Source organism: Carassius gibelio, chromosome B5 (genome assembly GCF_023724105.1).
Source record: "Carassius gibelio isolate Cgi1373 ecotype wild population from Czech Republic chromosome B5, carGib1.2-hapl.c, whole genome shotgun sequence".
Lineage (NCBI taxonomy): Eukaryota > Metazoa > Chordata > Actinopteri > Cypriniformes > Cyprinidae > Carassius > Carassius gibelio.
The window spans coordinates 10,917,393-10,932,394 of record NC_068400.1 but is presented as its reverse complement, the minus strand read 5'-3'; the positions used below and the strand labels follow the sequence as shown (position 1 = coordinate 10,932,394).

Here is a 15,002-nt window from a genome sequence, read left to right as displayed (position 1 = left end):
CAGAGCTCTGAAGATTAAAAGCCTGTTAGCTCTAATCTTACACACGGTTTCATTGTTATTAAAGCAGTGCATTATTGATTTGAAATAAACATTAGGAGACTGGACAGTTATTGAATATGCATTTATGTGAAGAGAGTATTCAGATTAAATAACTGGTATTAGTGGCATTAACTGTTTAGTGGCTGTGCCCCTGATGAGCATCTGCTAGTGCTGGGTATAGGTCGATCTGTAAATGAGTGTTGGGTCGGTGTTCTTTAATACAATCTGCCCTGTTTATTAAACCTGGCCCTGAGATGTCTTCCTTGAGCGCGTGTCCTGTGTCGGTGCGCTTCAGTCCTGTGCTTCTGCTGATCTGCTGTGGGGTCAGCGCTGTGATGACCGGCCTGTGTGCTGTGTAATGACAGGACGAGCGCTCTGGACGAGTCTCCGCTGAGCTGGCAGTGTGTGTCTCTGCCGTCTCGGCTCCAGTGGAGGTACACATATCATCACGGGGTCGCCTCACAAAGGGCTTCGGGATCTCTGGCACTGAGCTGTACTTCACACACTCATTCTGTCGCTCGTTAGATCACGGGAATCACAGGCTTTCATCTCCATCTCAGGAAAACTTTATTAAGATTTGTACATTTAAAAATGACATCTTCGTGAACTAGATCAAAAATGTAATTTTCATTATTGTAAGGTAAAAACGTATATATATCAGGGCTCGACATTAATGCTTGTCCGGGACAAGTGGATTTTGTGAAGGGGCAAATGAAAGAGAATTGTACTTACCTGACCGGAGAAGTTACCTGATTAAAATTTTAATAACAATAACTAGGACGGCACCAAAACTAAGGTGAGATTCAGATGATGATTCAGATTTTATTACTTTCAGTGTAAACGGTGACTAATAACGGATGATGTAGTGACCATATCAAGGTCGCATCAGTTACATTTACATTTAATCATTTAGCAGATGCTTTTATCCAAAGTGACTTAGAAATGAGAACAACAAGAGAACAGCAACAGTATACAAGTGTCGTGACGAGTCTCAGTTAGTCTACTACAGAACACACAGCTAGGTTTTTATATATATATATATATATATATATATTAATATGAAAGACAAGAAAAGAAAAGGTAAGTGCTAATATTAGTTGGTTAAATGCTGGCGAAAAATAAGTGTCTTTTTAGATGTTTTTTAAAAATGAGTAAAGACTCGCTGTACGAATTGAGATCTGGAGGTCATTCCAGCAGCTGGACACAGTCCAGGAAAAGATCTGTGAGAGTGATTTTGCACCACAAGGCACCATTCACTTGCAGAACTTAAACTTCTGGAGGGCACATAAGATTTAACCAGTGAGTTTAGGTATGTTGGTGCCGTGCCAGTGGTCGTCTTGTAGGCAAGCATCAGTACCTTGAATTTGATGCAAGCGGCTGCTGGTAGCCAGTGTAACCTGATGAGGAGAGGAGTAACATGAGCTTTTTTTGGTTCATTGAAGGCAACCCTCGCTGCTGCATTCTGGATAAAAGTTGGGTGGCTTGCTCTGACAGGAAGGGTCTAATCTTCCTAATGTTGTATATGGCAAACCTGCAGGACTGGGTCGTTGTAGCAATGTGGTCAGTGAAGCTTAACTGATGATCCATCACAACTCCTAGGTTTCTGGCTGTCCTCGAAGGAGTTATGGTTGACGAGCCCAGCTGTATAGAGAAGTTGTGATGAAACAATGGGTTAGCTGGAATCACCAGGAGTTCAGTCTTTGTAAGGTTAAGCTGAAGGTGATGGTCATTCATCCAGCTAGAAATGTCACTCAGACAGGCTGAAATGCGAGCAGCTACCGGGTCATCTGTCTGGAATTAGAAGTAGAGTTGGGTGTCATCAGTGTAGCAGTGATAAGAAAAGCCATGCTTCTGAATGACAGATCCTAATGATGTCATGTAGATGGAGAAGAGAAGTGGTCCAAGTACTGAGCCTTGAGGAACCCCAGTAGCAAGGTGTTGTTGTCAGTTGAGGCTCGTGCAGTCGGACTGACTCAGAGAAATCAACAGCACACACAAAGAATCCAACATGAACAAGTATACTGCGGTAGAAAAAAGATAAATATTCTATATATGCAACATCACAAGACATCATTCAGTCATTTTTTCCAAACTTTCAGCATGATTGAAAATTTGATATTGATTTTATACAACTTTAGTTAAATAAATAATATTTACAACAGACTTACATTTTAGACTGATCATGAGTTGTCTTTGCTCCATTTCGCTAACGAAAATACTAAACTAAGCCAAAGCAGAACAGTCACGCATCCCGGAGCAACACACAACAGTCTTTCATTACTGAATGATTCAGGATTTTTTGAATGAGTCAATGATTCAGTGAGCCATTTATAAAGACAGTCAATTGCTCAATTATTGAATGAATCAGCCGTTTGAATTAATCAGTTGAATCTATGATTCACTTAAGACAGTGACTTGCCTACTGGTGGTTTAAATTAATATTTAAAAATATGATTGCATTTTTCCAACATTTCTTAATTGTATGTCAAAAAAGTAAAACATTAATCTAATAACATTATTTATGCATTTGCAATAAATGCATTTATGGAACCTCTTATCTTCATTAAAAATTCTGAGTAAATACATTTCTATTGTCCTCATTTGTAAGTTGCTCTGGATAAAAGCATCTGCTTAATGACTAAAATAAATAAAAAACATCTAAATGGCACTTTCGATCCAGCTTCTGTGTTTCCTCTGGAGTTTGTTACTGATTTCCATTGGATAGTAACAACCATATATAGTGTGTTAATATGCTTACTTAATGTATTGAAGAATTTGACGTAAATGGTGACATGTACTTTTAATCGGGCTAAAAAAAAAATTACACATGTGCTATTGCTTCAGAATAAAAATTAATCAATGAATAATAATACAAAAAAAAAACTTTTATTTCCCCGGACAAGTAACTTTTTTACTCTGACAAGTGAATGACTGATTTACTTGTCCAAAGGAACATGTAAAAGCTTAATATCGAGCCCTGTATTTATATAAATTTATTTATTTATTTATTTATTTATTTACATTTTGAGACTTTTTTTGTTGGTTCCAGTGTGTGATACTATATTGCCAAAAGTATTGGCACCCCTTCTAATGAGCAGCTTTGACTACTTTAGTCATTTCCATCAGTTAAAATCTTAATGTTGAAGCATATGATGATATTCTAGTGAACTGTGTGCTTCTGATTTCACAGCAATGGTTTGGACAGGAGTCTTATATTCTATCCTGACAATGGCTCTGTGTGTAAGACAAGCTTCAGAAAGAAGTGATTGATCGAGTCAGTGTGGAAGAACTTGAGTGGTCTGCTGTGACTTTAAACACAGACCTCCAGCCAAACACTGACGCAAATACAAGTTTTAAATACATGAATTATGTTTCCATCTTCATTTCCACAGTTTTGGAAGTGCCTTTATCTGTTCTAAAGAAGGGGGTTCCAATACTTCTGTCCATATAGTGATGTTCATTTAGCTTCAGTGTGATGTTGTGAAATACTGATGTGAATATATCTGAGATGATCAGGTGTGTGATTGACAGCATGTTATTGTGTGTGTGTGTCAGATTGGAGGCGGCTAAAGACGATTACCGCATCCGCTGCGAGGAGCTGGAGAAGGAGCTGATGGAGGTCAGAGGTCAGAATGAGGAGCTGACCTCTCTGGCCGAGGAGGCGCAGTCGCTCAAAGATGAGATGGACGTGCTGAGGTGAGAGACAGACCTGAGCTCACAGAGAACCAGCGCAGAGCCAGAGTCACGAACGTGTGTGTGTGTGTGTGTGTGTCAGGCACTCGTCTGATAAGGTGTCGAAGCTGGAGGCGCAGGTGGAGGTGTATAAGAAGAAGCTGGAGGATCTGGGTGATCTGAGGCGGCAGGTGAAGCTGCTGGAGGAGAAGAACACCAGCTACATGCAGAACACTGTAACACTGGAAGAAGATCTGCGCAAGGCCCACGCCGCTCGAGCACAGCTGGAGACATACAAGAGACAGGTGCACACACACACACACACACACACTGAGCACAGCTGGAGACATACAAGAGACAGGTGCGCACACACACACACACACACACACACTGAGCACAGCTGGAGACATACAAGAGACAGGTGCATCTCTGCTCTCTCTCTCTCACACACACACACACACACACACGCACACACATGGTTTCAGAGACCAGATAGACACATCCTTTATCAGATATCCACATCGTTGGCCAAAAAAAAGATTAATATGTAGTTGAAATAATAAAAGCTCACTGTATCTAGACCAATCTAGACGAGTTTGTGGTTGCCAGATGTCAAGGGTTGAAATCCCCCAGCTTCTCTCTTATTCTTTATTTGTCTTACCAACCTGGCAACCGTATTCAGATCCACTCTTTATTACGCTGTGGAACGAGTGCTGATGGTCTGAAACATCATCAGACATGACCGCTTGAGTTTAGTGATCTTATATTCTGCTCAGTGATGCTGTAATGCTGTCTGTCTGTGTTTCTCAAACCTTCTCATGACCAACTGAGATTTTAGGAGTTTTAATGGACAAAAACTAGACTAACATTCACAACTGAAACATGACTAATCAGGACAGGCTGACTACACGTATAACTAAAAAGCACTAAGACTAAATGAGAACAGAGTAACTCAGGTCTCGGATAAGCTTGGTCTCTTCACAGACACCGCACTGACCCTCACACGGTCCTGAGCGCTCACCTCTGACCCCTCTGACCCGTCCCTCTGGTGTTTCCAGGTGGTGGAGCTTCAGAACAAGCTCTCGGAGGAGTCCAAGAAAGCAGACAAGATGGAGTTTGAGTATAAACGAGTCAAGGAGAAAGTGGACTCTCTTCAGAAGGAGAAAGATGTAAGAAAGAGGCTGATGTAATGATAGTGAAGTGAAAGTGTTTGTATTCTCAATGGAAGTCTGTTTTATGTGTGAATTACTCAGAATTTACTCTTATGTTTATGAATGTGTCATTAATGAGGCTCAATGTGTCACATTTATTTCTTTAGCGCTTTGTTTCAAAGCAGCTTCACAGAGATAAACAGCAAAATAAGAGAGTTCTTGTTATAATGTTTAGTGATGAGGTCAGAGAACATTGATGCTGATTATTAATTGTCTTTTAAATGAAGCATGTGAATGTTAAACACAAGCTGCCAGATCAGATGTCAATTCACAAATGAAGTCTTTTACACATAATTAACACTTTAGCCTAATTTGCTAAAATCCCACGCACACATATTCATCAGACACACACACACACACACACACACACACACACACACACACACAACAATTCTGTTTATCAGTAAATGACTAAATAAATCAGATGTTGGTTGTGATTAGTCAAGTTTTGAATGGACTTCATTAGCAGAGGGTATACTTATACATTAATACATAAATTAGAATTGTAATGTGAAATAACATGCAAGAATGAAACTGATGACATGACCGTGTGTGTGTGTGTGTGTGTGTAGCGCTTGAGGACGGAGCGAGACTCTCTGAAGGAGACGATTGAGGAGCTGAGGTGTGTTAAAGCTCAAGAGTCTCAGCTGACATCAGGTAACTGCTTTAAACTCCATACAGTGACTCAGTTTTATACAGGATATCTTTGTTTTTAACTCATCAGAATTGTTTGTGTATAATGATATGTGCTGATCATCAGGTTTGGTGCCACTCAGCAGTAACGAGCCGTCTGATTCGCTGGCTGCTGAGATCGTCACACCAGAGATTCGGTAGGAGAAATACACACACTCTCTCACACACACACTCACACACACACACTCACTCACTCTCTCTCTCTCTCCCACTCACTCACACACTCACTCTCTCACACACACACACACTCACACACACACACACTCACTCACTCTCTCTCTCCCACTCACTCACACACTCACTCTCTCACACACACACACACACTCACACTCACTCACACTCTCTCACTCTCTCTCCCACTCACTCACACACACTCTCTCACACACACACTCACACTCACTCACTCTCTCTCTCTCTCTCTCTCTCACTCTCTCTCTCACTCTCTCTCCCACTCACTCACACACACTCTCTCACACACACACACACACACACTCTCCCACTCACTCACTCACTCACTCTCTCTCCCACTCACTCACACACACTCTCTCACACACACACACACACACACTCACTCACACTCACTCACTCTCTCTCTCACACACACTCACTCTCACTCCCACACACTCACTCTCTCACACACTCTCTCTCTCTGAGACTCCAGCAGCTCAGACTGTATCTGTACTCTGTTTTATAACTCAGCACTATAAATCAGTTTTGAGTTTCTTCTGATGTTTGTTGGACGTCTAACAGCTGAGGTAATCGTGGTCTGGTGAGCTCCTGTTCCTGTCCTGACTAGTGTTGTCTTCTCAGGGAGCGTCTGATTCGCCTGCAGCATGAGAACAAGATGCTGAAGCTGGCTCAGGAGGGATCCGATAACGAACAGATCGCTCTGCTGCAGAGTCTACTGGAGGACGCCAACAGCAGGAAGAACGAGCTGGAGACGGAGAACAGGTCACACACACTCTCACACACACACACGCACACACACACACACACACAAACATTCTCTCATTCGCAGGCACACACACAAACAGTCACTCACTCACACACACACACACACACACACACACACATATATATATATATAGTGGCATCCATTGCTATGGCGCAAAGAGCACTCCGTTCACAATCGGTAAAAAAAGAAAAGCTGTCACTCATCTTAATTCAATGCGATCTTAAAAAGATATGATACTATGATTAAAGTTCTGTACACTGCACAAGGCATCAACACTGGGTTATAATGAGACGATTCGTGCTGAACACAAAACCTGAACAAAACCAACAGAAATCAAACTCCAGAGCACAAACCATAATGCACCGTCTGCCAAATCTGCAATAAAATTACATTAATAGAGTTTTAACTGAGGGTGCTTAGAGCCGTAGAGCCAGATCTGGTTGGGGAGCTTACAAAATGTATTTTATTAACAACAGTAATGTGCAAAATATAATTTTTAAGAAGAACATGTATATATCGTACTCTTATTAAATGTAGCATTATTATTCTATAGTATTTAATGGAACTGACCAACATCTTCAGTGATGGGTTTCACAAACTGTTACTTTTTGACTTTTACTTCATACACAAAAGAGTGCAAAACTGACAGAATCCGATTTCTTGATGATTTTGATATTTTGTAATAGTGATTTCATCATTTCAAAATATAAAGGAAAAATTGAAAATGACTGAGCCAGTAAGTGCTCCTCTGCTGCCATCTACAGGTTATAATGGTGAATGCTTGAGTCATTGAAAAGTGCTTGAATTTCTCTCTCAAAAGGTTCTACACACCCTGAAATGAATAATTTATTTATTTATTTATTTATTTTTTTATGTATGTGTAATATTCTTGCTCTTATGTAAAGCACTTTGGTCAGCCAGGAGGCTGTTGTAAATGCGCTATACAAATAAATTGAACTTGAACTTGAACTAATGGATCCTGAGTAAAGCTGTTCTGTGCTCAGACAACCTGAACTCTGTGTGTGTGTGTGTGTGTGTGTGTGTGTGTGTGTGTGTGTGTGTGTGTGTGTGTGTGTGTGTGTGTGTGTGTGTGTGTGTGTGTAGGCTGGTGAACCAGAGGCTGCTGGAGGGTCAGTCTCAGGTGGAGGAGCTGCAGAAGTCTCTTCAGGAACACGGATCCAAAGCAGAAGATGATGTGAGTCCAGTGTTTAATCTGTTGATCTGAATGTGATAGAGCCGTAAGATCGTGATCACAGCTCATCACCGCAGTTCAGAAACTATTTCACTATTTTCACTCTGCCAACATGAAAATCCTGAAGAGACCAAAGCAGCAGATATTCACAAACGAGAAGAGTCCTACAAACCTGAGCTGCTCATATCAGATAAAAAGCATACTTTGAGCTCGTTAAAAAAACACTGCATCTCTGAATGATCTTATGATGTGAAATTGATGTTATCACAGTCAGTCGTCTTAAGGAAAAGACAAAACTTCACAAACGGTTGTTTGGATTATTTACTTACAATCATTTAGGCAATTCAACAAAAATACATAAAAAGATTCAGTAAACTCATTAATTAATAAGACTTTGCAGATCAAGAATAGTTTTGGAATTGGGTTGTGATCATAAGATTCCAGTAGATTCACACTCCAGTCCAAATAGAGATGAAATGTGATGTGTGATAAAACTCAATGATTCGATAGACGTAGTTAACTAGCAGTGTCTCAGAGAGAGCAGTGCAGAAAGATCCTGTAGATCATCCAGAGCTGCAGCAGATCTTCGTTCGTCTGACTGAGAGGAGAGGAGCGTGTGTTTGTCCTGAAGGTCTTCAGGTTTCATTCAGCACTTGAGCGTGATCCTAGCATCTTCATCAAACTCAAGATAGTGACACACGTTCACGTGATCAGTGACACACACACAAGCTCTTCTCGTATGTTCACACTGGATTTCGGTGTGCTGTATGATCAGCAGAAGCACAGTCACCGGTTCCTTCTCTCTGCATGTCTTCTCTCTCCAGCATGATGTTTGTCGTGCTCTCTGTTGACAGCACATTTAAAGGGGACATGACATGGATTTATATTATTTTAACATATTCCTTGAGGTTTACTTATAATGTTAATAAAGTTTTTTCGCACACACACACAAAAGTAAATCTATGTAAAAATAATTATTTTCAACCCTCATGCTGCCCCTCTGTTTAAAACCGTCTGTTTTAAGGGGCGTGTCTTTTAAAGGGGTCATATGATGCGATTGCGATTTTTCCTTTCTCTTTGGAGTGTTACAAGCTCAAGAAGATCCAGCTGGAGAACAAGAAGATCTGTAAAGTTGCAAAGACTAAAGTCTCAAATCCAAAGAGATATTCTTTATAAAAGTTAAGACTTATCCACACCCCCCTAAAAAATCTCGTTCAAACACGCCCCTACATCTCTACGTCACGATGTGGGAAGATTTGCATAATGCCACCCAATAGGGCTGGGTGATAAATCATGATGCGCATCTAGTCAGTAAATCTGGTTCCGTGATTAGCGCTAAATCACCATCACCTGCTTTCAAATGGAGTGGCACTTAATAGACAGAGCCGTAGATCACTATGTAGCTTGTCATATTGTGTAGCTTGACAGTGATCTACGGCTCTGTCTATTAAGTGCCACTCCATTTGAAAGCAGGTGATGGTGATTTAGCGCTAATCACGGAACCAGATTTACTGACTAGATGCGCATCATCATATAGTTAGATATATAACCCAGCCCTAATGCCCAAATGTTCATGCAAAGAAAGAAGGTGTACCTTTTATTCTCGTTGTATTATTGTCATCGCCACTGCCCCCATGTCGTATAGATGCTGTGTGTTTCCCTGTGAAAGCGTTTTACTCTTTGGCCTTCCAAATGAGGATGATATCCGCATTGTCATGCCTTGAGCTGATCAGTGCTGGTCGCTGAGGAAATGGATTTCATTTTGCACTGTGGATCGCCAGATCGGCTTTCACTGTGGACGAAGTGGAGTCCAGCACAGGGTCATCACATTAGGTTGCGGCAAGCTCCTTTGTAGAATCTGCTGGCTGCTCTGTTCTCAAGCTCGCCCACCTCTGCTCGACCGCGGCTCACTCTAGGCCTCCGCTCACTCTAGACAACGGCTCACTCTAGGTCACCATTCACTCTAGGCCTCTGCTCACTCTAGACAACGGCTCACTCTAGGCCTCCGCTCACTCTAGACCTCCACTCACTCTTGACCTCCGCTCACTCTTGACCTCCACTCACTCTTGACCTCCACTCACTCTAGGCCACCATTCACTCTAGGCCTCCGCTCACTCTAGACAGCGGATCACTCTAGACCTCCACTCACTCTAGGCCTCCGCTCACTCTTGACCTCCACTCACTCTTGACCTCCACTCACTCTTGACCTCCACTCACTCTAGGCCACCATTCACTCTAGGCCTCTGCTCACTCTTGACCTTCACTCACTCTAGGCCACCATTCACTCTAGACCTCTGCTCACTCTAGACAACGGCTGACTCTAGGCCTCTGCTCACTCTAGGCCTCTGCTCACTCTAGACCTCTGCTCACTCTAGACCTCAGCTCACTCTAGACCTCTGCTCACTCTAGAACTCTGCTCACTCTAGACCTCTGCTCACTCTAGACCTCTGCTCACTCTAGACCTCCGCTCTCTCTAGGCCTCCGCTCACTCTAGACCTCCTCTAAACCTACGCTCACTCTAGACAGCAGCTCACTCTAGACCTCCGCTCCCTCTAGGCCTCTGCTCCCTCTAGGTCTCTGCTCCCTCTAGGCCTCTGCTCCCTCTAGGCCTCGGCTCCCTCTAGGCCTCCGCTCCCTCTAGGCCTCGGCTCACTCTAGGCCTCGGCTCACTCTAGACAGCGGCTCACTCTAGGCCTCCGCTCACTCTAGACAGCGGCTCACTCTAGGCCTCCGCTCACTCTAGGCCTCCACTCTAGACAGCGGCTCACTCTAGGCCTCCGCTCACTCTAGGCCTCCACTCTAGACAGCGGCTCACTCTAGGCCTCCGCTCACTCTAGGCCTCCACTCACTCTAGACAGCGGCTCACTCTAGGCCTCCGCTCACTCTAGACCTCTGCTCACTCTAGGCCTCCGCTCACTCTATACCTCCGCTCCCTCTAGACCTCCGCTCCCTCTAGGCCTCCGCTCACTCTAGGCCGCTCCCTCTAGGCCTCCGCTCACTCTAGGCCTCCGCTCACTCTAGACCTCCGCTCACTCTAGACCTCCGCTCACTCTAAACCTACGCTCACTCTAGACAGCAGCTCACTCTAGGCCTCCGCTCACTCTAGGCCTCCGCTCACTCTAGGCCTCCGCTCCCTCTAGACCTCCGCTCCCTTTAGACCTCCGCTCCCTCTAGACCTCCGCTCCCTCTAGGCCTCCGCTCACTCTAGGCCTCCGCTCACTCTAGACCTCGGCTCACTCTAGGCCTCTGCTCACTCTAGACAACGGCTCACTCTAGGCCTCCGCTCACTCTAGACCTCCACTCACTCTTGACCTCCGCTCACTCTTGACCTCCGCTCACTCTTGACCTCCACTCACTCTAGGCCACCATTCACTCTAGGCCTCCGCTCACTCTAGACAGCGGATCACTCTAGACCTCCACTCACTCTAGGCCTCCGCTCACTCTTGACCTCCACTCACTCTTGACCTCCACTCACTCTAGGCCACCATTCACTCTAGGCCTCTGCTCACTCTTGACCTTCACTCACTCTAGGCCACCATTCACTCTAGACCTCTGCTCACTCTAGACAACGGCTGACTCTAGGCCTCTGCTCACTCTAGGCCTCTGCTCACTCTAGACCTCTGCTCACTCTAGACCTCTGCTCACTCTAGACCTCTGCTCACTCTAGACCTCCGCTCACTCTAGACCTCTGCTCACTCTAGACCTCTGCTCACTCTAGACCTCTGCTCACTCTAGACCTCTGCTCACTCTAGACCTCCGCTCTCTCTAGACCTCCGCTCTCTCTAGGCCTCCGCTCACTCTAGACCTCCTCTAAACCTACGCTCACTCTAGACAGCAGCTCACTCTAGGCCTCCGCTCACTCTATACCTCTGCTCCCTCTAGGCCTCTGCTCCCTCTAGGCCTATGCTCCCTCTAGGCCTCCGCTCCCTCTAGGCCTCCGCTCCCTCTAGGCCTCGGCTCACTCTAGGCCTCGGCTCACTCTAGACAGCGGCTCACTCTAGGCCTCCGCTCACTCTAGACAGCGGCTCACTCTAGGCCTCCGCTCACTCTAGGCCTCCACTCTAGACAGCGGCTCACTCTAGGCCTCCGCTCACTCTAGGCCTCCACTCACTCTAGACAGCGGCTCACTCTAGGCCTCCGCTCACTCTAGACCTCTGCTCACTCTAGGCCTCCGCTCACTCTAGGCCTCCGCTCACTCTAGGCCTCCGCTCACTCTATACCTCCGCTCACTCTAGACCTCCGCTCCCTCTAGACCTCCGCTCCCTCTAGGCCTCCGCTCACTCTAGGCCTCCGCTCACTCTAGGCCTCCGCTCACTCTAGACCTCCGCTCACTCTAGACCTCCGCTCACTCTAAACCTACGCTCACTCTAGACAGCAGCTCACTCTAGGCCTCCGCTCCCTCTAGGCCTCCGCTCCCTCTAGGCCTCCGCTCCCTCTAGACCTCCGCTCCCTCTAGGCCTCCGCTCACTCTAGGCCTCCGCTCACTCTAGGCCTCCGCTCACTCTAGACCTCGGCTCACTCTAGACAGTGGCTCACTCTAGACAGCGGCTCACTCTAGGCCTCCGCTCACTCTAGGCCTCTGGCAACATTCTTTTACTGCATTTGTCCTGATGACAGACTCCTATCTGTAACTGTATCCAGGGCAGACAAGAGAGCACAGTAATAGTGATTTCTGTTAGCTTTTGATGTAACGCAATACTCTCATTCAGCGCGATCAAGTGTCAGCAGTTAGCGAGGGAATGCCGGTGGGCGGGGCCTCTGGTGAGAAGCAGATTATTGGTCTATGTCTTGCTCTGGAGGCGTGTTAATGCAAAAGACTGCACACAGATGACATCATCTTGCCCCTCAGATCCAAAACGAACTGTTTTTGGAGCTCGATTAAATAAGTGCTTTCTTTATGATGAGGAGGAGGTTTTAAGCTATGAAGCTTGCAGGATATTTTAATGCTACAAAGATCAGGGCAAATCTGATTTCTCATGTCATGACCCCTGTAAATCTGACTAACCCTGACGCTCGTCTCTGTGGCGTGATCCTGTCCTCACTAACCTGTTTCTGTGATGTCACTCATGATGTAGCATGATCCAGGTGTGCCATCGATCATCCGGCTGACTGCGTGCAGAGGGTGATGCCTTCATCATCATCATCATCATCATCAGAAGTGTGTGTCTCCGTTTCTTTATTCTGACCATCATCCGTCTGTGTGTCGTTGTAACAGGCTTTGCTCTCTTCTGTCTGTGCATCAAATCTTTCTCAGTCTACTGTGAGTACAGTCAGGCATCATACAGCTCTGCAACTGTTTTGGGCTCTATCGCATGCACACACACACACACACACACACACACAGGTGTGTATTCTGCAGCTGATGATCAGAGGAGAGTGATCCGTCTGCTGATTACTGGACAGTTTCTGCTGGGATTATTGCTGAATGAGACGAGAGCTTGGTGAATGCTAAGTGTTGATCTGATGTGTCTCAATCACACAGGACTTTGATTGTCAATCACTGAATATCTTGTTTTAATGGACATTGTATGTTTTGCTCATTAGAACCAGATTTGAACATTTTGCTCAGTATGTAATCGTTTGTTCATTTATATGCTCTGGTATTGATTGTTGAATTGCTGATGGTGTTTTGTGATGATGTGTGATTGTGGACAAGCTCTTCAGCATCCTCTGCTGGACACTGGCACACGAACACATCATGAGCAGTGCCCCAAAACCCCTCTCCAACTCACTAAGAAGTGCACACTGTGTAGGGTGTCATGTGGATGTGTTCCGTTGGTGTACAGCAGGAGGCGCTGCAGTGCTTCACATGAGCATTATTGCATTGTGACGCCTGTGTGCGTGCAGGCATGTGTGTATGTGTGTGTGCACACGCTGGATGAACTCTAACCTCTCTGCTTCTGCTTCAGACGGTCCTGATGAAGAGGAAGTGTCAGGAACATCTGTGAGTATCAACAGAAAATTACTCTGACGTCAATAAGACTCATGAATGACATGAATGACAGAGATTTTGTGACCCTTGAGCACAAACCAGTCATTTATTGAAATTGAGATTTATACAATAAATAATCTTTCCATTAATGCAGGGTTTGTTAGGAGGACGATATTTAGCTGAGATAAAACTATTTGAAAATCTGGAATCTTGAGGAAGCAAAAAAAAAAAAAATATTGAGAAAATCATCTTTAAAATTGTAAATGAATTAGGTTTTGATATATTTACAGTAGAATATTTACAAAATATCTTCATGGAACATGATCTTTACTTAATATGCTAATGATTTTTGGCATAATAGAAAGATCAGTAATTCTAGCCCATATAGTGTATTGTTGTCTATTTCTACAAATATACCTGTGCTACTGATGACTGCTTCTGTGCTCCCGGGACAAATATAATTGTTCTCGTCTGCAGGGACAAATTAAAGGACGCCAATAATGAGCTTCAGAAGAGGAGCGCAGCAATTGAAGAGCTGGAGAACAAACACACTTCCAGCAGTAAGACTCACTGAGGATCATATAAGAATGTGACTGTGTGTGTGTGTGTTTGTGTGTGTGTGAGTGAGTGAAGCCCCTTTCACACTGCACGTTGTAGTGATGACACATGTTGTTGTGCATCTCTTTTACCGGGTGTCTTGAAGGCAGATTTGCAGCAGAATATTATGTGAAAACTGTATTGAAGCAGAGATCAGGTGGTTCCTCACGATCCACGCTGAAAATGAGAGATTGTTTCACCAGCTTAAGTGAAACAAACGTGTCACATTACACGTCACATCATAATGTCATGTGTCTTTATGGGATGTGTGTGAACGCGCACACAGATTCTGGAAAATCACTGACAGTGTGAATGAACCACAATCAAATGATCCAGGGACAAATCACATGACACATTATCAGTGTATATTCTGGAGTTTCTGTGTTAAAGGGGCTTGAGTGAGTGAGTGTCTGAGTGAGTGTGTGTAAAAGTGTAGTGTGTGTGTGTGTGTGTGTGTGTATAAGTGAGTTTAAGAGTATAAGTGAGTTGGAGACTGTAAGAGTGAGTGAAGGCTGTGAGAAGAATCAGTGTGAGATTGAGAGTGTCTGAGTGAGTGTGTGTATGAGTTTAAGAGTGTGAGTGTGAGACTAAGAGTGAGTGAGTGAGCATGTGAGTCAGTGTGAGGCTGTGAGAGAGTGAGTATGTGAGTGAGTGAGCATGTATGTGTGTGAGATTGAGTGAGGCTGTGAGAAGAGTCAGTGTGAGATTGAG

The 15,002-nt window shown here is 44.5% G+C and overlaps 1 protein-coding gene across 4 annotated transcripts in view; it reads left to right on the top strand.

Moving 5' to 3' along the window:
• Positions 1-15,002, top strand: part of hook3 (hook microtubule-tethering protein 3) — a 31,419-nt gene that overhangs the window by 11,765 nt on the left and 4,652 nt on the right. For 2 of the 4 annotated variants that reach the window (XM_052555814.1, XM_052555815.1), the window contains exons 10-18: positions 3,595-3,735; positions 3,815-4,016; positions 4,770-4,880; positions 5,495-5,579; positions 5,683-5,752; positions 6,426-6,566; positions 7,675-7,765; positions 13,672-13,706; positions 14,172-14,254. In XM_052555814.1, coding sequence (XP_052411774.1) covers positions 3,595-3,735; positions 3,815-4,016; positions 4,770-4,880; positions 5,495-5,579; positions 5,683-5,752; positions 6,426-6,566; positions 7,675-7,765; positions 13,672-13,706; positions 14,172-14,254 — 959 coding nt within the window. Of the gene's footprint in view, positions 1-404; positions 474-3,594; positions 3,736-3,814; positions 4,017-4,769; positions 4,881-5,494; positions 5,580-5,682; positions 5,753-6,425; positions 6,567-7,674; positions 7,766-12,837; positions 12,921-13,671; positions 13,707-14,171; positions 14,255-15,002 lie in introns of those variants that run through there. The other 2 variants (XR_008153767.1, XM_052555813.1) reach the window with 2 other exon arrangements.